This window comes from Mercenaria mercenaria, chromosome 9 (genome assembly GCF_021730395.1).
Source record: "Mercenaria mercenaria strain notata chromosome 9, MADL_Memer_1, whole genome shotgun sequence".
NCBI classification, from domain to species: domain Eukaryota; kingdom Metazoa; phylum Mollusca; class Bivalvia; order Venerida; family Veneridae; genus Mercenaria; species Mercenaria mercenaria.
In genome coordinates this window covers 47,063,057-47,086,829 of record NC_069369.1, presented here as the reverse complement: position 1 = coordinate 47,086,829, position 23,773 = coordinate 47,063,057, and the positions used below count along the sequence as shown (strand labels likewise).

The following is a 23,773-nucleotide window of genomic DNA, read 5'->3' as shown; positions in this document are numbered from 1 at the left end:
TCAAGAGTATCTCAGAAATTTCCACTTACTACGGGATTCAAACCACACATCTGACTGATAATGAAGCATGCTACCACTAGACCTCAGGGCAAAAATTAAAGATGAACCACTAAGAAAGAGCAAATAAATAAAAATATTGTAAATACTAGTGAAGTCTTACCCTCATAGAATCTGCTTTCAGTCTGAGATTATCTCCCTTCACATTGTGGAGAGCTTCTTTCAAAGAATCAATCTGAAAATGTTAATATACTTGCCTATAAATACTTTAGTTAACATTTAAATTATAAAACACTTGCTGAGAAATACTTAAACATGGTAGTTTTAAAATACTTGCCTATAAAGTACGCGAATTAACATGTAAATTGTAGAATACTTGCCTATAAATACAATTAACAAATAGATTAGAAAAAAATAACCTGACATATATTGTTTCAAAATAAAATTTCAAACTGAAACTTGCATACCCAGATGAAAAAAAAGTAGTAAAAACAATTCAAGGAATTAAACTCAAAAGAAAAGACAAGACAAAATAATTTTTAAAAGTCTAAGCTTTAACTTGACTGGAGAAAAACTACATTTTCTATATTTTGTAGACAATAATATATATATAGGATATTTGTTTGTATCAGTGTGAATATCTTTCACTGAGTGAAGAAATGAAACATAGGCAAGAGTAATGATGTAAGAAATGGGAGTCCAAAGGTGAAACACATGTCATGTTTATTCTGACCTTACATGAAACAAGAGGGTCATGATGACCCTGGATCACTCACCTGAGTAATATGAGCTACATGTTTCAAATGTCAAACTGATGATTTTTAGAATTTTTTTGGAAGATTTTCCGATGTACAATCAAGTAACCCCTGGGGCGGGGCCAATTTTACCCCGGGGGTCATGATTTGAACAAAGTTTGTAGAAGTCTACTAGGCAATGTTACATATCAAATATCTAAGATCTATGCCTTCTGGTTTATTTTTAGTAAATTTATCAAGATTTCCCTATAGAAATCTATGTAAAATCAAGTGACCCCTGGGGCAGGGTCAATTTTGACCCCGAGGTCATGATTTGAATAACTTAGTAGAGGTCCACTAGGCAATGCTACATGTCAAATATCTAAGCTCTAGGGCTTCTGATTTTTGAGAAGAAGATTTTTAAAGTTTTTCCTTTCGGTTGCCATGGCAACCAGAGTTCTGCATGGAATTCAATTCTTTGAACAATTTTTGTAGAGCTTCACCCAAGGAACATTCCTGTGAAGTTTGGATGAAATTGGCCTAGCGGTTTATGAGGAGATGTCGTTTAAAGTAAAAGATTATGGCCGGATGCCGGACAGTTAGAGTGTTCACAATAGCTCACCCTGAGCCTTTGGTGAGCTAAAAAAAACAACAATGCATTTCTTTTTTTGTTTAATTTTTTAACTTACAGAGTTTTGCAGATTTCACATTTGTTCACTCTTAAATACCAATAACTCAGTACAGAAATGATATACGAGAACAGTATAACAAAAGGTACCTGTGCCAGTAATGTAGGTGAATCTTGTACAGAGAAACTGCTACTTGGCGACAGTGTTCCAGACGAGGCTGCGGCTGTAAGGTAAGAAATATATAACTTTCTTCTGTCTTAAATTAAATTAAATAAATAAGGTAGAAATCTTTGATAAGTTAATGCTTTAATTTACATTTTTTATCAATTATTTCTTTCATTTACCTAGAAAACAGAATAAATGAAAGGAGGAACATTAGAAATCTAAATTTCAAACAAATTAAATCAAGTATAATATACTGGCTAAGCACTGGGTACCTGCTGGACTGGACTGTGCTTGACAGTCATGGTTTTATTTTGTTAGGTTTTAAGTTGCACCAATGCAATTTAGGTCATATGGCAACTTTCCATATTTTAATTGTGGAGGTCGACCCAAGGTGCCCCCACCAGCTAGTATTTCAGGCACAGTTAAGCACCTGGGTAGCACCGCCGACCTACTGCAGTCAGCTGTATGTCTTCCTCACAAGATGACCAAACCTGGGCTCAATCCCACAGAGGAAAAGGTCACCTTAACCATTTGACCACAGAAGTCCCTGTCTGGAACAACAATATAGGGACAGGTGCTCACCTGACTGTCCAGCCTGTCTAGTGAGTCCCTCCAGTAATGTTTTCTTGGATAACACACTCAGTCTCTCCTTCAGCTCTAGTTTCTCCTGCTCCAGTGTATCTATATCAGCTTGTAGTGCATCCATAGTTTGTTCAAACTCCCTGCAAAAAAATACACATACATTATACAACTTTTCTGATCGTACAGGTACATATGATAAAAGGGATGCTATAATTTAACATTTTAAAAAGGTTATACAAATGTGATCAACTTGCTCAAGAGAAATATAACCAGTTTCTTTAACATTTACTTCCGGTAGTAATTACTAATAGTTTGATATTTTTCCAAAACTAAAATTATGTTTTAATTTTCAAATCATAATTATCCAAGTTGGACTTGTTTTTATTTCGAAGATGTCTGATCTAATAAATCAAATCCACCCACCTTACCAACCCTAGCTCTCATCCAAACAGCCCTTTATCACATCCCAACAGCCCTAGCTCACATCTCAACAACCCTAGCTCTCATCCAAACAGCCCTTTATCACATCCCAACAGCCCTAGCTCACATCACAACAACCCTAACTCACATCTCAACAACCCTAGCTCACATCACAACAACCTCAGCTAACATCTCAACAACCCTAGCTCACATAACAACAACCCTAGCTCACATCACAACAACCCTAACTCACATCTCAACAACCCTAGCTCACATCACAACAACCTCAGCTAACATCTCAACAACCCTAGCTCACATCACAACAACCCTAGCTCACATCACAACAATCTCAGCTCACATCACAACAACCCTAGCTCACATCACAACAACCCTAGCTCACATCACAACAACCCTGCGACTTCGTAAAAAATGGAGAACACCAAAAAGATATGTGGAGAATGAGTAATCAATCCGAGACTTTAATTTTCATTCCAGATCTACTACCTTAAGAAAAAATCCTGATATTAAGATTCATACTTTTCTTTTTTCCTCAGTAAGTTCTGTGCATCTTCGAGCTTTCTCTGTATATTGTCCACTTTCTCATCAGCATCTCTCGAAGCAGTCTCCAGTTTCTTCTCAACCAGACCAATACGAACCTGCTGCTCACTCAATTCTTCTTGCTGTTAAATTATGACCAATTAATATTAGTAACTTAATGTTCCACAAATTTTACACTGTTACAAAACTGAAGCATGTGCATATCTAAGTGTTATAGATATTTTTTTAACCTCCTTGTTCAGGCAGTAGGCATATAAACAACAGGAGAAATTATAAAATATAATTTCTTCACAATATTCTTTAAAAGGTTACAAAAATGATTTCATTTCACATATTGTAAAATCATTTAATTTTGTGGGCATGAAATTTCGTGGTTTTGGTAAAAAATGGCAATTTCGTGGGGATATGAATTCGTGGCTTTCAACTTTTGAACATAAAATGAATGGGAATTTTACTTGTTCGTTGGGATTAAATTTCGTGGGTTGACTCAACCACGAAAGTTAGTCCCCCACGAATATTAATGATTTCACAGTAGATAAACTACTACCATTCTCAGTGTAAGATTTAGTATAAGCACATGATAAAGGTTGTCATCAGAAGTACCAAAATACTAGCTCATATAAAATGCATTAGAAATGTAGATTCACAGGCACAACTAAATCATACAATATCTTTAAGGATGAACAACAGCTTTTCAAAGCTTTTGAACTACACAGCAACTGATATGAAATATATAGAAAATGACAGGCCTATGATATTAAAGTAATAATTTAATGTGTATGGTATAAAAGTACTGCTAAATTCTTTCCATTTCATATCAAATTTCTACAGTGTGACTTGTGCTTCTGAGGGCTTTTCTTTATATTCTATAGACAATGTATCTTTTATAGACATATAAAGCATGGACTCACTTTATTTCGGCTTTGTACTGCAATTACTGAGAACATTTTCATAAATATTTTTTCTCAAAATGTGACATCAATGTAGAGGCATCGCACCTTTAAGGAAGTGCAGTGATCACATTTGACTGACTGAATCTCTTTCCTATAATTTTGATAATCAGTATAACAACTACTATATGTGAATCAAACAAACACCAATAGCCACCATCATCTGGCATAGGAAATGGAGGTGGATTGTCCACGTGCTCTGCAGAGGCCCTGACAGCATAGCCATACATGCTTTCGACTGGAACCCCCGGGGAAAATGGAAGAGAGGAAGACCAGTCATGGACAGTGACCTAAAGTTCATCTCTATGTGGTGAAGAGGCTAAAGCAGCTGCCCAAGACCAACAAAGATGACGTCAAATGGTTAAGGCCCCCATGGGGTGAAGAAGTTTAAGTATGTAGTAAGTAATATGCCAATGAAAATCTTATGAAACATTTACCTTGAGTTTCAGATGTCTTTTCAAGTCCATAATCTGTTCTTCCTTGGTTTCCATCTTGAATTTGATGGCCTCAATGTCAGCAATCTGTGACTTCACTGATGACGCCCGTAGCACAACTGGTGGTGCAGGCTGCAAGATTAACGAGATATAACTTCAATGTTTGTTAAACATGAATGAAGGCACACAGACATACTTGTCCTGGAACCATAACGTCCCTAATGACCACCATACTTTTAATACGACTCATTTCACTGTCAACTTTGTTGAGTGACTGGGACAGGGATGTGAGGCTGGAGGAACAACTGTGCTGTTCCCATCAAAGTGTCTGTGTGGCAGTTGGTCTTAAACAAACAATCCTGAATTTTGATTATTACAAATTCAGGTTCTTTAAAAACTGAACATTCTAATTATGGTTTAAGCAATTGCTCACAAAACTGTTCTTCCAGAATGATGCAAAATATCACCTTTTTATCAACTGTGCCATCAAAGTCATACTCTCCGTTCTCCATAGCATTGGCTGTTTTGTTCATTGTACCAACCACTACACCAAACGATAACCTGTTTAATATATAACAGAAGTTTATTCTCTGAGACAGTAAGACAAACCTCTGAGTCAAAGGTGAACATTTTTAATTTTTAAAGCTTTTATGGACTAAATAATTTTCAGTGGGCAAAAAAGGACAAATTTAAGCATTTTCAAGTCTTAATATAAGTTCCAGACTTAAAACGTGGATGAATAAGTACCTAGATCTTCAAATTTCTACATACATTGTGAAGCATTACAAAAAGACCTGTGCTTAGATAACTTGTCAACAGAAGCATCCAACTCTAAAGGTCACCTTTTCATTACCGGTCTCAATATTTAGGGAACATTTAACCTGTGAATAAAGACCTTCCGCAAACAAGGACCAGGTTTTGGCTCCTGAAACTCAAGCCATTACATAAAAGTTTAACAGCAAAAGTATACCTCAAGCATTCATAAGGTCCTGTATCTTCTTTGCCGTACACCTTGTCTGAGGCCTGGTAGGCAATCTCCTCCAGTTTCTTAGGCATCAAACATTCTGTATCTAAAATAAAATCACTAAGCATGTATACATGTTTCATTCATATATAAGGCCAAAAATTTGTCCTGCAATTAAAGTAAAGTTAAGAAACTAAATATATAGCAGAACATGTATAGTTAATAAAGTTGACCAAATAAAGAGCAAATTTTGAAAAACAAATGAAGAAAATCAGAAAAGACTGAACTAATAAACAAATAAATATAACATATATATATATATCCTATTATTATAAAAGCTGATACTTTATCTTTGTACAAAAGAAATAACAAGAGCTGTCACTAATGGTGACAAATGCCCCCCGCAGTGCCTTGATCTTTGACCTGGTGACCCCAAAGTCAGTAGGGGTCGTGTACTCAATAAGTCAGTACTATCAGCATGTGAAGTTTGAAGGTCCTGGATGCAGTGGTTTGCGAGTAAAGTGCCTTCATGCAAAAAGTTAACGTTGTGACGAAAAAACTAATGAACCGACGGACAGTTAACAAACTAATATGCCTCCCTTTGGGGGCATAAAAGATACAGAGTGTTTTATTGCAAGATAACAAAGACTGACTTCAGGATGATACCTGATGCATGTGTTTTCTGTAAATGTGTTGCCACATCATCATGTAAATGTACAGGAGTTATGAGGGGACTTTTTTAAGATAGCCTGAATCTGGAGATAAGCTAGTTAGTGATACAGAGTATCAACTACATCTACAGTTTGATGTTTGTTACACATGGAAAGAAGAACAAAACTGTAACATGCTTTAGTCACATGCACAATTGTGTGACAACAGTCTCATGTTTTGGTATCAAGGGAGCAAATCCAAATTTAGTTCACTTTCTGTGTACACATACACTTTAAATTGGGAACACAAGCAAAAACTTCAAAAGGCAAAATAACAGTTTTACTTCTAGATTTACACTGCTAAAGCGATTTAAGCTGTAATTTTGCAGAAGGTTGCTATAAAAAAATCTGCAAATCTTTCCAATTTAAAAAGACTCACTTTGTGTTTATTTTGTTAATTTTTTTCTTTGACTACTTTCAAAGTATCTGACTTATAGTACTGATCAGCACAAAATTGTAAAAGAAAATTTCATGCAAAATGTTTTTCTTTTCATTCTTTTTTATCACAGAATGCAGGTTGATTCCAGTCTCAGTCATGCTGATTCAACATAGATAGTTACCTTTCTGAGGCTAGATTTAATTTCTTGTCGAGACTTTCTTTCGACTCCATCTCGGAGTCTTCCTCAAGACGTGATGATGGTCGTCACGTGACACGACTTTCCGACAGACTGGCAGGAGACCACCATTGTCACGTGACATCACAGGCCTGAGGAAGACATCTAGCCTCAGAATTTTAGGTAACTAAATAGGCTGAATTTTTTTTTATGTTTTAGTCAAGGTAACTATTGATTGATCCATCTAATCCATAACAGGGTTATTCAGAAATTTCTGCTTTATGCAAGATTTAGAATATAAATTACACAACATTCCAAAGGGTAGTTTTTTTTCAAACATAATTAGTTGTAAGGCCAAAAATTCTAATTTCCCTGTGTAAATTTTGAGCCAAATCACAATTTCGAAAAGAAAATTCCATTTTTTTTTTTATTTTACAAATCTTTTATATAGAACTATTGCTGTTACGCGAACAATGACATCCTGAAAGTTTTATAACAATCTGTCAGCAAAATTTAATAATGCCATAATTTAAATTTCCTAAATTCTTGGTATTCATAAAAGTTACTGATGAATTTCATAATGGAAAATAGCCTATCAAAACCAACTGGAATGATTATTTTAAAACTAATAAAAAATTGGAATCTTGGATAGGGACTACAGACTTCACATACAACTAAAAGTTATAGTCATGTCTTACATTTTAATTATTCAACAATACTATCCATTTGTGTTTGGTAAAGAATACCTCTGCAAAAATTTTATTTCATGCATATGCACAAAATAAGCATTCTTTTTTGCTGTAGTGAGCTTTTTTCAAGTAGTTATTTACATATTACTAATCATATTTTCTTTCCCTTTCCACTACCACAAAAATTCGAAGAAAAAAGTTCATAACAAAGTTCTTGCAAGAGCTTGTGTTTTGCACCAAGCATTATTAAGCAAAATGGATAAATATCTATGTGCTTTCTAAGTACTCCTACATGTTGGTTTGTCCAATTTGTCTATCACAGTACCACAGCAGCTGTAAATGGTGTGCCGCTAGAATCTACAGACAGCCGTGCTCCATTTGTTTTAATTTTATGCCATTTTACGAAAGTGGCTCAGTTATATAATGGTGGTCAGTTATCTATACCAGTGTTCCTGGGATCATTACCAGTATAAAATAAACTTGCCCGCATGAATAAGCTGAGTGGATGTACAGTCTAAACGTATCATTTTTAGTCAGTCATCACACTAGAGAATATACGCCTTGCCAAAATTGGAAAATATTAATTAATATAAGTCAAAACTGTCTTAAGCAGTCAATCAAGGGAGCGAAGCAATCTGGCTGTTTCAGGCAGCTGGTGGCTTAACTGAAGTCAACAATGGTCAAGTAGAAATTAAAACAAAAAGTTAATTAAGAAGTTAGCTGACTGGCTGCTTAAGACAAGTAGCTGCTTAACACAGGTGAATGATCAGGAAAGTTCAAATGTAAGATCTCCTGACCCTATCTATTGAGCTACCCAGGCTTCTACAGGTCTTAAAATTTACATTTACGCCTTTGATACCATAGTCCTACTATGTAACTGCTTGTCAAATAAGACTGAATAAAGAACTTAAAATTCTAGCAGTTATGTTTGTCTGACTAAACTTTTTTCTAACTTTGCTTCCCAGTATACATAAGCTTATTTGAGCTGAAGCTGATATACTTAGTTATAATGGTGCAATAAGTCACCTTTATTTTTAGAAGCTGAAACAGCAATATCAATACATGTATTTATTAGAAACTTTTTGAAAGTATTGATTAGGAATAATCTAAAAATCATATGCTGAGGTCACATCTTGTGCCACATGTACAAATCATGCTGTCTGGAGTCATATTTAACGGACTTTTGTGGCTCACACTCATGGCCATTTCACATATACAGCGGAAACTGAAACTGAAACAAAACAAAACTGAACCAAATAGAATCAAACCAAATGTGCTCAATGTGACATTTCAGAATAATATGAACCATTATGATACGCTGCTGCTAGAATATGTAATCATAGAAAGGGCCAACAATGTCACTGGATAAAAAGTGGGTACATGCATTTAATAAACAGAAATAAGAATTTCAATGGTAGCACTAACTTGCATGAGGATTTTCATTTTAGCAAGGAAAACAAGTAACCCAGAATTCATTTGAGCCGTGCCATGAGAAAACCAACATAGTGGGTTTGCGACCAGCATGGATCCAGACCAGCCTGCGCATACGCGCAGTCTGGTCAGGATCCATGCTGTTCGCTAACAGTTTCTCCAATTCCAATAGGCTTTAAAAGCGAACAGCATTGATCCTGACCAGACTGCGCGGATGCGCAGGCTGGTCTGGATCCATGCTGGTCGCAAACCCATGTTGATTTTCTCATGGCACGGCTCATTTAAATTTGTGAACATTTTCATTTTGTTGTCGTTTCCATTTTGGTTTTTGCATATATTATGTGAAAACGCTTGTTCTATGCATTGCATTCTAATTTTTCAGTTTCATTTTGTTTCAGTTCTGGAGTATACATGTATGTGAAACAGCCTTCACATATATATGGACTCCTGTTGATAAAATGCCAGATGATCTCATATTAACAGACGTCAACATTTACAGCCAAATGACCCTTATCTAACCAAATCTAGTAACTATAACATAGAAAAATAAAAACAAGAGGGCCAGGAAGGCCCTGTATCGCTCACCTGACCTATTGACCTAAAGACCATCAAGATTAACATTCTGACCAATTTTCATTAAGATATGGTATAAATGTGGCCTCTAAAGTGTAAACTAGCTTTTCTTTTAATTTGACCTAGTGACCTTTTTTTTGATCCCACATGACCCAGATTCAAACTGGACCTTGAAATCATTAAGATTACCATTCTGACTAAGTTTCATGAAGATACAGCCATAAATGTGGCCTCCAGAGAGTTAACAAGCTTATCCTTTGATCTGACCTAGTGACCTAGTTTTTGACCCCACCTGACCCAGATTTGAATTTGACCTATAGATCATCAAGATTAACATTCTGACCTAGTTTCATTAAGATATGGTCATAAATTTGGCCTCTACAGTGTAAACTAGCTTTTCCTTTGATTTTACCTGGTGACCTAGTTTTTGATCCTACATGACCCAGATTCAAACTGGACCTTGAGAATATCAAGATTACCACTCTGACCAAGTTTCATAAAGATACAGTCATAAATGTGGCCTCCACAGTGTTAACAAGCTATACCTTTGATTTGACTAGGTGACCTAGTTTTTGACCTGACATGACCCAGGTTCGAACTTGACCTACAGATCATCAAGATTAACATTCTGACCAAGTTTCATAAAGATACAGTAATAAATGTGGCCTCTAGAGTGTTAACAAGCTTTTCCTTTGATTTGACCAAGTGACCTAGTTTTTGATCCCACATGACCCAGATTCAAACTGGACCTTGAGATCATCAAGATTAACATTCTGACCAAGTTTCATGAAGATACAGTCATAAATGTGGCCTCTACAGTGTTAACAAGCTTTTCCTTTGATTTGACCTGGTGACCTAGTTTTGACCCCAGATGACCCAATATCAAACTTGTCCAAGACTTTATTGAGGGTAACATTCTGACCAAGTTTCATTAAGATTGGGCCCAAATTGTGACCTTTAGTGTTAACAAGCTTTTTCTTTGATTTGACCTTGTGACCTAGTTTTTGACCACAGATGATCCAATATCGAAATAGTCCAAGATTTTATTAAGGGTTACATTCTGACCAAGTTTCATTAAGATTGGGCCAAAAATGTATCCTCTAGAGTGTTAACAAGCTTTTCCTTTGATTTGACCTGGTGACCTAGTTTTTAACCCCAGATGACCCAATATCAAACTCCTCCAAGATTTAATTGAGAGTAACATTCTGACCAAGTTTCATTAAGACTGGGCCAAAACTGTGACCTCTAGAGTGTTAACAAGCTTTTCCTTTGATTTGACCTGGTGACCTAGTTTTTGATCCAAGATGACCCAATATCGAACTCATCCAAGATCTAATTGAGGGTAACATTCTGACCAAGTTTCATTAAGATTGGCTCAAATTTGTGACCTCTAGAGTGTTAACAGTCAAATTGTTGACGCCCACGACGACGGACGACAGACACAGGGCGATCACAAAAGCTCACCTTTAAGCACTTCGTGCTCAGGTGAGCTAAAAAAAAACTCATCATGATATCATTTTTTTACATTCCCAGTCACCTATAAACAATTTTTAAACACAGCAAAAAAAACATCACTCCGACAAAAACTACCCTAAGATCTAGACAGAAGTTGTGTTTAGTGCCTGACATTACCAACAGATTTTCTCATGCCGCCTATTACTAATTTTTCTACAAAGAATAAAATTTCAAAGTATAAATACATATTAAGAATAAAATATACAGTTGTGACTATAAGTCTTGAAAAGTATTTCTACAGCATCACAAAGTCACGATACGTCCAAGTATATTCCGCTACTGCTGTAATAAAAGTAAAGTATATGAACAAGCCAGGGTGATAGAAGAGGCTAAATGTTTGATTATTTATAGGGAAGAAACAGTAGAGAGGGAAACTTAGGGTACAATTAAGCTTAAGATTATAATAAAGATGACAGAACCTTAACACTGGGCCTAACTTATACAAATGTCTAGGCCACCAGCAATTATAAACTTGCATTTCAAGTGGCAATAAAGCTGAGCCACTTCGTATTTTTAATTTTAGACTTACAAAACTCGGTTGCCTAAGTCTATACCCATACCAACAGTTGTAAAATAGTACATTTACTCGCAACTTCCCTATATGATACAGAAGCTGGGGCAGCCAACAGATATTTTTTATGTCAAAGTGTTTTACAGAACATTTTGAACACAATCTCTAACAGAAGACTAGGGCCATAGTTCATCAAATTTAAAGTCTGCAACTTGAGACTTAACACTTCTTTTAAAATGCTTATTTTCTTTTTGCTTTGTCAGTTTTAGATCAGCACAGTCATATTATAATGGAACTTCACATGAGTGTTCAATGTACAGCTGCTACAGACACCTCAGTAAGATTTCATCAGTGTAAATTTACTATAAATAAAGTTCAGATAAACTGAATATTTGCTGCTCTTAAGTCTAAGTTTTCGACTTCAAACATTAAAGAATACATGTCCAGATATCAGGTATTCACAGCAATTTGTTTTGTTTTTGTTGGATGCCACAATAACACAATTACAAGTCATAGGGTGACTTTATAGCTTCTGATTGTGGAGGAAGACTGCATATGTGCCCATCCAGAAATTATTTCATCACAAGTAGGCACCTGGGTAGAACGACCGACCTTCTGTAAGCCAGCCTGATGGACTCCTCACATGAAGAATTCTATGCCCTAAGCAAGGTTCAAACCCACACTGATGAGGGGCAAGTGATTTAAGTCGGTGGCCTCAACCACTAGGCCAAGGAGGCCCTAGTATTCACAGCCATACTTCTGGCTGTAAATGTGTTCCAAAACCTTGATCATTTCATTATTCTATTCCTTCTTGTAGCATTAGTGAAATGACTCCATTTCTTTATTGTCCTTACGACAAACGTACAGAAAATATTTAGATATGAAAAGTCTTTGCTGTTTAAGAATGGGTACAAAAAGAATGCATTCTGGTTGTTGCATGCTGAGATGGGGTACTTGTATATAACTGACTGATTCAAATAGCATTCTGTAACAGTGTTTTTATAAAAATATTTTTATTCAGAAAACAAGCCTATTGCATCATTACATAATTTTATAGAGTTTCAGAGGTAGCAATAAAGCATTTTTAAAGTATCTTTATAAACTTGCTTATTTCATGGCCAATGATGAAATCTGACTGGTAGAGAACAACGTATTTTGTGAACATGAAAGTGATTACTGAAGTTCTGGGCTCATTTTCAGCTATATTTCAGCAATGTTCTATGTTTGAAATTAAGACATTTTTTTTTTACATATTTTTGTAAATCTGAAATAGATTTCATGAAATTTTAACACTCAAACAGAAAGTTCAGCAAACTGTCAGCAGGACAGAATGCACTGTAGAAAAATATCTGTCGCTTGCAAATCTAAAATTAATCTGAATTTTAGACTCTGATGCTGATGTATATGTGTCCAGTTTTGAATTATATCTTCATTTTACACTTAACTGGCACCCAAGATTTAATCACAAAATGAAAATGATTCCTTTTCACTACACTGAGATGCTTAATTTCTGTAAACTTGCAATGAAATAATGTTGACAAACTGTTTTTGACAATATATTCAAAATCACCTCAAATATCCATGAAATCAGACCAGTTTCTTTACTTTTCCCAGAGATCTTCAAAAATATATGTAAATTCTGATACAATAATTTCAATTTAATAAAAATAAATCAATGAAAAACACTGTTATCAAGAATATGAATCAGATATTAAGGCATGGTACTGGACCCATAATGACAATCAGCAATTTCAGTTCAATTCTTTATTCTCTGAAATTATGCTATTTTGGCAGACAGAACAAGAGCTGTCACTATTACTGACAAATGCCCCTGAAGCGTGCCCAAGAACGCTGCAGTTGTCTGCACTGCATGCAGAAAAGCGATATGTCAAACTGTGACCTTGACCTTGACCCAAGAGATCCGGGTCATTGACCTGACACACCCTTGGGATTAGATGAACATTTGTGCAAACTTATTTCAAAATCCCTCCATGTGCCAAAAAGATTATGTGACCTTGACCTTGACCTGAGAGACCCGGGTCATAAGCGTGACCCACCTTTTCAATATAGTTAACATTTGTGTCAAATTATTTTCAAATCCCCTTATGAATGTTGAAGTTAAAGCCCAGACAACAATTTACACTGATGCATGCACACACACAAAGATGCAATTTTAATATGCCCGCCCTCGGGGGCATAAAACATGAGCAATCATTCCAATTTTCTAAGGAAATGGCAGAAGAATGCAGACTGAAACTGCTGATTGGAATCACAGGTGGTCCACAACCTTGAATTATAATAGGTAAACTATCTATCTGTCTATGTAATGCGCAAGATAACAATTGTCAACTCAATCAGAACCAGACATGTTTCAACAGAAATCGAGCCAAGCAATGTTACCTTTATACTTGTCTAAATCTAACGTCCCATCTAATTGAAATAAACAGTCAATATACAATGTAAATAATAACAAATAACTAAATCGTTAACACAAATAGTAATATATAATCAATAAAATTTACTAATAAAAATAGAATTCATAAGAAAATCAAATTTTACACGAAACACCAGATCATAAATATAGATATAGTATTGTATTAGAAAAACTAAAAACACTTTTTATACATCAATAACACAAATAGCAACAAAAAGCTTAAAATGGCAGTTAAAATATTAGGCTTCATAAAAATATATATCAAGATAAGTGCTGAAATGCTGCAACAGGTTGTTTTATGGACTAGCTTTAATAAATTACATGATACATCTACATTATTCCTAGCTGCACATTTTGAAACATGCAATTTTCCCACAATCATAAATACAAGTCCTGGGGGTTTTCATTTTTAAATGAAAGACATTCTTCTTTTAAGATGACCAGTTTTTTAATGATGTAAATTAACAATTTAGTTTTATGAATGACATAAGCTGATTAACTCATATTTTATGATTTAAGCTGTCTGCTCCTTTTATACATGATCTAAGCTGCTTTGTTCAATGGACTAAGCTGATCAACTAAATTCTGTTTTTTAATGATATGAGCAGTATGTTGAACTATATGTAGCTTGCACTAAAAATAAAACATTAGTTAAATCAAATGAAAAGCTTAAAATTGTATTAATATTTTTATCCATGCCGAGTGCACCTCAAGTCAATGTTAGCATCTACCCTGACCTATTATCGAGACCTACCTGTCCGACCTAAGTAAAACAATACAATATGGTTGAAAGTCTTCTAGATAATGTTTCATGTTTTACTTTAACTCTGCGAAAAATGACTTGGTACATCAAAATTCAATGAAAGTACTTAACATAAGATAGTACCATTTAATTAATTTATTTCTTAATTCAAAAATTAAATGTAAAGAATAAATGGAAAGAGCTAACAAATGCAAGGAAAACAGGCTATGCTTTAATATCATGTCAATATATATACAGTGCAACCTCTGTAGAGCAACACCCTTTGGGAGATACAAATATTGACTGTTATGTAGAGGTTGTTGTTCTAGCAAGGTAAATTTGATAGTATATTTCAGTTTAGGGAAATTTTAATGATGTTGTTATAGAGAGGTTTATGCTTAAGAGAGGGCCGCTCTGGAGAGGTTATACTTTGAACGTAAATCAAAATAACAAATAGCTTAAGATTTTTTTTTTCATGAATGCTATCTATCACAAAATGTTTTCACGATGTTGGAAATTTTTACAACAGTTTCACAGAAAATACTAATCAAATAAATATATTCCACAGAGACAAAACAGTAATTTCAACTTAATCTGCAAAAAAATGACAACTTCAACTTAGTCCTTTTCCTCAGAATTACACCAAATACTCTTGAAAACACACTTTACTAAACACAATACTTAGTAGCTTAATTTTAACAGCTACAGATTGACACAACAAATAGGAATGAAGCATTATTCTTGGGTATATAGAAAAGTATCTACAAATCAAGATAACTTGATACATACCTGTAAGAAGAGCGGCCTGCTGCATGGCTCCTACAGCTAGGTGCTGTAATGTCTTCCCTATCTTCAGGATATGACCCGCTGTCTCCTGTATCAACTCCTGTACCTGAAGTTATCACAAGATGCTTGAAGTCTATACTTATTATTACTCCACAGACATGAAAATAAGTGTTTGTTACACCATACAGTTCTAGACCAGAAACACTTTTTACCATAACAATGTTTATTATTCTTTTGCAACTTTTGTTTCTATGTAAATTACAGCAAGTTGTAATTCATTTATTGTAAGTTTTACAGTTACTGTAGAATTATACAGTGTCTCACATGTAACAACAGTTAATAGCTAATAATAGTACATGAAAGACATGTCCCACCTTGGAATCATACCTACAACATCAGCATTTGTAGTCTACAAATCATTACTCTTGTGTAAGCTAGGTACCAGGTAGAGCCATCTTATATTTTTGTTTGTTTATTGTAAAATATCATTACCACAATCACCATCACCATCACCACCATCATCATCAACAACATTCTTGTAATTATCATCAACAACAACACTCCCATCATCACCATCAGAATCATCATCACAACAACACAAATGTCATCATCATCAAAAACAACAATAATAACATCATCAGCAATGACATTTTCATCATCACCATCACTAGCAGTAGCCACAGCATAACCATTATCAGAGTAAACACTTACCTCCTTACTGAAGTTCAGTGGTGTGGCGGTATTGGCAAAGTCTCCTTGTGGAAGTCGTCTCTTTACCTACACGATATATAATAAAACAATCAAGATATTGATATATAATACAGTTATTCTTACACTGTAATGAAATTAAAAAGATGATGTTAAGATGATCTGATCTGAGATACTGCACAAACACAACAACCATATTGGAGAGAAAATGTTAGCAATTATTTTAACAAATACATTTAATGGAAATGCATGAATATTCTCTTTAAAACGAGTGATCTTCATAGGAGAAGATGAATTACATACTGAAATGAAAAATAAACACATTATATCTCTATTTAAATTTAACTTATACTAAATCACAAGTAAAAATTAATGATATTCCATGCAGTTAAGTTTAAGTTTGATGTGAAGCTTGAAGCTTATTTGAATTACTCTTGAGTCAGTTTCCTGGAAAAACAAAGTGCTGATGGCATGTCATGGCCCCAGTGGGGCTTGAACCCACAACCTCTGTGTTGAGCATTCAATACCACAACCACAGAGGTCTTCCTTTTAAAAAATTAGTATCAACAAGAGTTCAGTGTTCCATAAACATTACATGAAAAGTCATATTGAGTTTGTAGCTTTGGAATTAATTGAAACTAGATGTGTGTCCATAGGACACAGGTGCCCCCCACTCCTGTCACTGTATATGGTTTAAAGACTCAAGGTTAGGCCCTTTTCATGCATAATTTTCACTAAGTCAAGAGCCATAACTCTGGTCGGACTGTGAAATCCAAATTAAAATGCCTGGTGCACTGCTTCCCATGCTGAATAACAATCCTGTGAGGTTTGATGACTCTGTGTCTGACACTTTTGAAATATGAACAACACAAATTGGGACGGACAAGGGCAACTCTAATTGCGCCCCCCCCCCCCCCCCCACACACACGCAAAAAAAAAAGAATTGGGGATGGGGGAGAGAAAAATATGTGTATATATTGTTTCTTTTTCATTTCAGAATGTATATTATCTTTTTCATATTCCTGGTCACTTGGGATAAACTACAAGTCCCTGGAAATAACATCTGCATTATGTGCTAAACTGCAAACTGCATTATATATAGTTACTAACCTATCATTATGTTCACTAAGTTAAGCAAATCACAGCAAAATGTTACTAGTTACATTTGGCATCAAATTTATACAGGGTGCTGCTCTTAAACACTGCTTTCCTACTGCTATAGATGTCTAATTTATAAGCAAATACTTTATACTGATACCAGAAAATTCTCAAAAGTCTTACTCAGTGTTGTTCTAACTCTATGGGACGTTATGCACAAAAGACTAACACTGCTTTTTTTCTAATGACCTTATTTCTTTACATATTTTTGAAGATTGCTACATATTGTGTGTTAAAAACTGTCACTTTCCATCAATTTCCTAAAGAAAACATGAAGAGAAAATATCTTCAAAAACAGTACGATCCAAAGATAGAAAATGGTTTCACTGAATATTTTTCTTCTCTTAGTGCAACTTTCCTGTGCATTTTTTCTATGTAAACTTTTTGAAGCATTGTCTTTCTTTTGTTTGTTTTGGTGCTTTTTCTTATTTTTCTTTAATTTAATCTCTGATATTAAAAAGTAGATAACAATGTTCTAACTTAAGTATTAAATAATCCTAGCATGTGACAGATGAGTGTGTCTAGACTATACTTGTAAGTCCAGCAGAACACGGCACAATATACCTACCACAGTATTCATAGTCATTGCATGCAGCTGTAATATAAATGTAACTTATAGTGTTGTTTAAGCCTGAAATATGACAACTGAGTGTGTCACGTCTATACATTATGTCCAGCAGAACACAGCACAACCAATCTGACAAAAGTGCTTGATCTTCTAAACGAAGATCTGAGAATGACCCATTCACATTCGTCTTCTGTATATTTTGGATTTCCAATATTGCTATTTTTATTTTCGTAAATCTATTTTTATTTGAACCAATCAGATGACTTGTTCGAATGTCAAAGAGTAAGAAAAGTTTGCAGTCGGTCCACAGTTCGAACCCGGGACCCTCGCTTACAGAGCAAATGCCCTACCGACTGAGCTAATTGGCTATCTGACATCTTACGACATAAGAATTGTAGATATCAAAAACCAAGGCTTTTTTTAAGCTTGCAGAATGTTGTAAGTTAGCTTTTGATTGGCTAGCGGAAGGGTTGTCAGAACGAGGCTATCAACAGCTCGTGTTCAGATCCTAAGCGTAGCATAGGATATGTACTTTAGTCAGATTGCAGCACAACATACCTATGCATAGCTTGTATTCATAGTGAATGTGCGAAGCAGAAATATCAAACTAAGTTATAGTATCTTACAAATTAATATACATTATTACATGACTCCATAATTATAATAAATCACCATTCTATAGTTTTTGCTATGTGACCAGTCTATATTCAACACATGTTTGCTGGGCTAAAGTCAAAACTTGAAACAAAAGTGAAAACTGCTTTCTTAAATCAAGTGATAAAACACTTTTTGAACAGCTTGCCAGACATTAGTAAAAGCTAACTGGCCAATTTATTTCATTTTGTTGGGTTTAACGTCACGCCGACACAATTATAGGTCATATGGCAGCTTAGCTAACTGCCCTAAGTCTACAGTTCCAAGTTTGTACTGTTTGGCTAGCCACTTATTGTTTGATTACATGACATCAGAAATAGATTTTCTGGTTATTTTTTTTAGAGTTTTGACTTAAGTCCAAGAAAATTGAGTGTTGACTTTAATACCGTTCAATAGTACAAACTATGGACCAGCAATTATGTAAGGAGTCATGTAATAATTTTCACTATTAATCAACAAGCCATACCAGTACATATGGCAGTTGAGTGTGTCTACACTGTAATTGAGCTCAGATTTAAAATTAACTAATGTCAAAGTTACATTCTGAAATTGGTCTCTTAAGTTAGTTTTTTAATCATGGAGCCATGTAAAGCAGCAGAGCAAAACTGACAATTACAACTGAAAGTCAGCTACCCTAACAATAAGGCCTACCATGATATATTCCATAAAAAATATTTACCTCAAAAATATTAACCTTTAGCCTGCTGGCAGCAAGTTTTTCTGCCTTTGCAACCGTGCAGACCAAGGCTGATCATGGTCTGCACTGTTCGCTATTCAGTCTGTAAATTTTCAGTGAATAGTCCCTTGAATAAACAAGTGGTAATGCCCATACTGAATGATAGACCAATCCATTTCAGAAATTTAGCAGGGTAAAGGTTAAACAGAACACAAATCGAACTGAAACAGTAGTGTGAGCACCAACCCTCGTATATGAAGAATGCTCTACAGAAATTATAAAACAAAAAGTGCTAATTATGTACTACAAAACACATCTAAGTATAAATCAAGAGACCTGTGTTCAGTAACAAAAAATCAATCTCAGAACATAATATTCTATGAACAACAAAATAAAAGTATATATGAACTCAAAATTACATTGTACTGAAACTGAAAAATTCTAAAAGCTTGGTCAATGGAATTATTTTTTTTGTAAATTATAGTAGTCCTACACACCCATTGTGATATGTGAATGTTTGCAGCCTGGATTAGCATTCTCGTGTAAATGCATTCCATTTCTTACTGGTATTCCCTTGCTCTTCACATGTAACTGACAACTTCTCCACATGAAACAGAGGTGGAGGACAAATCTGACATACTCTATATTGACAGCTCTTCCTAGCCAGGGTGTCAACAGATATGAAAATTCCTGTTTCATGTTTTTGTTGCATGGCTTTTATCCCATACCCGCAACAAGCCATATAGCTGCACTGACGAAGGAACACCCAAGCAGGGAAGACACTTGGATCAACTTCCTGTAAGACAGCTTGATGGCTTCTGACATTCGAAGGAGTTTTACTCAAGTGAGACTTGAACTCTTAGTAGGCATGGCGCAAGTTTTTAAACACTTAGCCATGGATCTACCTGTAACCCCTCCCCCCTAAAATACAACTTCTATTTGTCACTGACCAAGTATAAACTCAAGATAAAGTGTTTATCATAGTGACTACCCTGTCCCAGATAACCAGCACCAATTTACCTGTTCTGCATTTTGTATCTGTTGTATAATATTATAGTATCTATCATTGATTTTTTTCTGTACTATATTAACCGATATACACAATAATTCTGTATATTCATGCCTAGGAAACACTCCTCACAGACTGCTGCTTGTTCAAAGGTGGACAGAAAGTTGGATTAATACATATTATTTTTACTTTTTCTGATTAAAACCTTAACTTTTCAACAAAAAAGGAACTTTTAAAGTTCACTTGTGCAGCTCTCTAGCTGTCACTTATCAACCATCTGTCTGCTGATGAAGAGAATTTCTCTGTGATTATATCATCAAAAAGACAATCACAAAATATTCTAAGGCCTTAAATGCTTCTACTTTCTGAAGAAGAAATGCTACTGAAAATAACTTTTCAGAATTATGATTTCACAGTTCTGAAAAAAGTAGAACGATTTTTTCAACATTTTGGCAATTGACTTAATTTGCTTCTTATGTATTGGAATAAATGCTACTGAAATTAATTTTCAATATTATGAATTCAGTTTTGAAAAACATCAGAATGATATTTTCAACATTTAGGCAACTGACTTAATTTGAGCCGCACCATGAGAAAACCAACGTAGTGGCTTTGTGACCAGCATGGATCCAGACCAGCCTGTGCATCGGCGCAGTCTGGTCAGGATCCATGCTGTTTGCTAACGGTTTCTCTAATATCAATAGGCTTTGAAAGCGAACAGCATGGATCCTGACCAGACTGCGTGGATGCGCAGGCTGGTCTGGATCCATGCTGGTCGCAAAGCCACTATGTTGGTTTTCTCGTGGCGCGGCTCATTTGATGCCTTGGAATAAAATCCTGCAATCTAAGCAAATTTATATATAGAACAAAAAATTGTAATTATGAAGCTGCATCAAGAAAACGAATCGCTACACTGTTCATATCTAGGGTTCCAGGTAATAGAACTAAAACTGGAAACCAGTCTAAAATCTCTGGCAACTGATTGGTTGACTCTGAGGTTGATCTTGAAACTGACCAATGACAAGATTGCATTTTCAGACTGGTCTTCAAACTAAGATTTAAAACCCTGGGTCTTGATCTGCATATCTAATTTATGCTCACATTTTAAACAGAAGCACTGTGGGCATTTGTAACATATAAACTTTGACAAACTGGAAAGAAAAATAATTGGCAAGCAATAGGAAATGAGCTATTACAACACTGTTTCATGCAAAGAACAATACCTTACTAATACAAGTTTAACAAGGCAGTCTGAAAGACAGCTAAATCCCCCGCCACTGCTATGGATAGTGAAAGGGTAAAACCTTTGATTTTAGCTGTGACCTTGACCTTGAACTGACATGGCTGACTCGTGAATTCTGCACAACGTCTTGATGAGGTGATCATTTGACCAAAGTTTCATGAAAATCCTTCAAGGGGTTTAGGAGATACAGAGCTGAAACCTTTGACCTTCAGTTGTGACCTTGACCTTGAGTTGACATGGCTGACTCATGAGTTCTTGATGAGGTGATCATTTGACCCAAGTTTGATGAAAATCCTTCAAGGGGTTAAGGAGATACAGAGTGAACACCAAATGGAAGGCTCAAACCTTCGACCCTTAGTTGTGACCTTGACCTTGAGCTGGCATGGTTGACTCATAATTTCTGCACATCATTCTGATGAGGTAATCATTTGACCCAAGTTTTATAAAATTCCTTCAAGGGGTTTAGGAGATATAGAGCGGACACGAAATGGAAGGCTCAAACCTTTGACCTTCAGTTGTGACCTTGACCTTGAGCCAACATGGCTGACTCATAAGTTCTACACATCGCCTTGATGAGGTGATCATTTGACCCAAGTTTGATGAAAATCCTTCAAGGGGTTTAGGAGATATAGAGCGGACACAAAATGGAAGGTTCAAACCTTTGACCCTAAGTTGTGACCTTGACCTTGAGCCGGCATGACTGACTCATGGGTTCTGCACATCGTCTTGATGAGGTGATCATTTGACCCAAGTTTTATAAAATTCCTTCAAGGGGTTTAAGAGATATAGAGCGGACACAAAATGGAAGGCTCAAACCTTTGACCTTGAGTTGTGACCTTGACCTTGAGCCGGCATGGCTGACTCATGGGTTCTGCACATCGTCTTGATGAGGTGATCATTTGACCCAAGTTTTATAAAATTCCTTCAAGGGGTTTAGGAGATACAGAGCGGACACAAAATGGGAGGCTCAAACCTTTGACCTCGAGTTGTGACCTTGACCTTGAACCGACAAGTCTGACTCATGGGTTCTGCACATCGTCTTGATGAGGTGATCATTTGACCCAAGTTTCATGAAAATCCTTCAAGGGGTTTAGGAGATATGGACCGGACACGATTTTGTTACGGACGGAAGGACGGAAAGACGGATGGACGGAAGGACGGACGGACGGAAGGACGGACGCAGACCATTCCTATAATCCCTCCGCCACGGCGGGGGATTAATAATTAAATGTTTCCTCTTTAACTACTTTATTGATATTCTGACAGAAAAATGTTTATGTTAAATAATCTTTCATTATGTTTTGCATGTTCTTAAAATGCTGTCAGAAGGATCATGAGCTTAAAAAGTGTAATACTGATGTAACATTGCATCTCTATATGCTCCTTAATTAACAGGGACAAAACATGCTAAAACCATGTTTCCAATTTTACTTTCAGCAATATGACATAAACTGTGGGTGACTGGGGCTTAAACATGCCAAAATAGTAATTGTTAGCAAATAAGTAATTTACAACACTTACAATACCTTACTGTCTAAAACTGATTCTATAGACAACAATAAGAACAGGAAAGTATTACCTTTCTAGCACACATCCTTGTGTCATTGTTGTAGTTCTCCAGGTCTCGTAACAACACAGAAATCTCTGTACTCTCCTGTCCAGGCTGTCAAAATATAACATTCAATCTGTCTGATACCAACACAATTTAAGACCCTTTCATGGCATTATTTCAAGTCAAGAGCAACTACGTTAGTGTACAACAAAACTTTCACAAGTCAGCTTGATGGCTTTCTTACATGCATACTTTAAACCATATGTAAATAATCAAAGCTATGATTCCCACACACTATTATATTTAAGGGTTTTGTTTTATTCTTCATTCCTTTTTTCCATTCATTCAGTGTTTGTATTTTTTTGAGGTGTCAAATCTTTGATACCAAACAATCTTCAATACCTGTATAAGAGTTTTCACCCTGCCAATGTCTGTACTGACACAGTCACATGCACTGAGAACAAGTCTGGTCTGGTCACTCATAAATGTTGTACAGTTGATCTCCTCATTGTTCAAGTGTACGGAGTACAGTTGCTGAAATAGATATGACACAGATGTACTATGTATTGCATATATGACACAAATATAGCTGCTGATATAAATACAATTATACGTCTCAGGTGTACTGACCTTAGGTGCTGAAATTTATGACATGGGTGTACTGAGAACATTTACTGACATAAATGTTACACAAGTACCAAGTACAATTGAAAACCATGCAACATTTTCTAAAGAGAATGTACACCATCCATAATTATACACTAACTATCTAAGAACTGTATGAAATGTGTGTGTATAAACCACAAAGGGATTTCTGACAAAATCAA

General features: G+C 35.5%; 1 protein-coding gene across 8 annotated transcripts in view; it reads right to left on the bottom strand.

Annotated features, from left to right (window-relative positions):
* LOC123547042 (dynactin subunit 1-like) overlaps window positions 1-23,773 on the bottom strand; it is a 54,421-nt gene that overhangs the window by 5,929 nt on the left and 24,719 nt on the right. For 3 of the 8 annotated variants that reach the window (XM_053551337.1, XM_053551341.1, XM_053551343.1), the window contains 13 exons: window positions 23,349-23,480; window positions 22,974-23,057; window positions 17,813-17,839; window positions 16,090-16,155; window positions 15,382-15,484; window positions 11,023-11,058; window positions 5,440-5,539; window positions 4,937-5,030; window positions 4,473-4,601; window positions 3,065-3,207; window positions 2,108-2,247; window positions 1,510-1,583; window positions 161-232 (listed from right to left, as the gene is read on the bottom strand). In XM_053551337.1, coding sequence (XP_053407312.1) covers window positions 161-232; window positions 1,510-1,583; window positions 2,108-2,247; window positions 3,065-3,207; window positions 4,473-4,601; window positions 4,937-5,030; window positions 5,440-5,539; window positions 11,023-11,058; window positions 15,382-15,484; window positions 16,090-16,155; window positions 17,813-17,839; window positions 22,974-23,057; window positions 23,349-23,480 — 1,200 coding nt within the window. Of the gene's footprint in view, window positions 1-160; window positions 233-1,509; window positions 1,584-2,107; window positions 2,248-3,064; window positions 3,208-4,472; window positions 4,602-4,936; window positions 5,031-5,439; window positions 5,540-11,022; window positions 11,059-13,816; window positions 13,847-15,381; window positions 15,485-16,089; window positions 16,156-17,812; window positions 17,840-20,162; window positions 20,181-22,973; window positions 23,058-23,348; window positions 23,481-23,773 lie in introns of all 8 variants that reach the window. The other 5 variants (XM_053551340.1, XM_053551344.1, XM_053551339.1 and 2 more) reach the window with 4 other exon arrangements.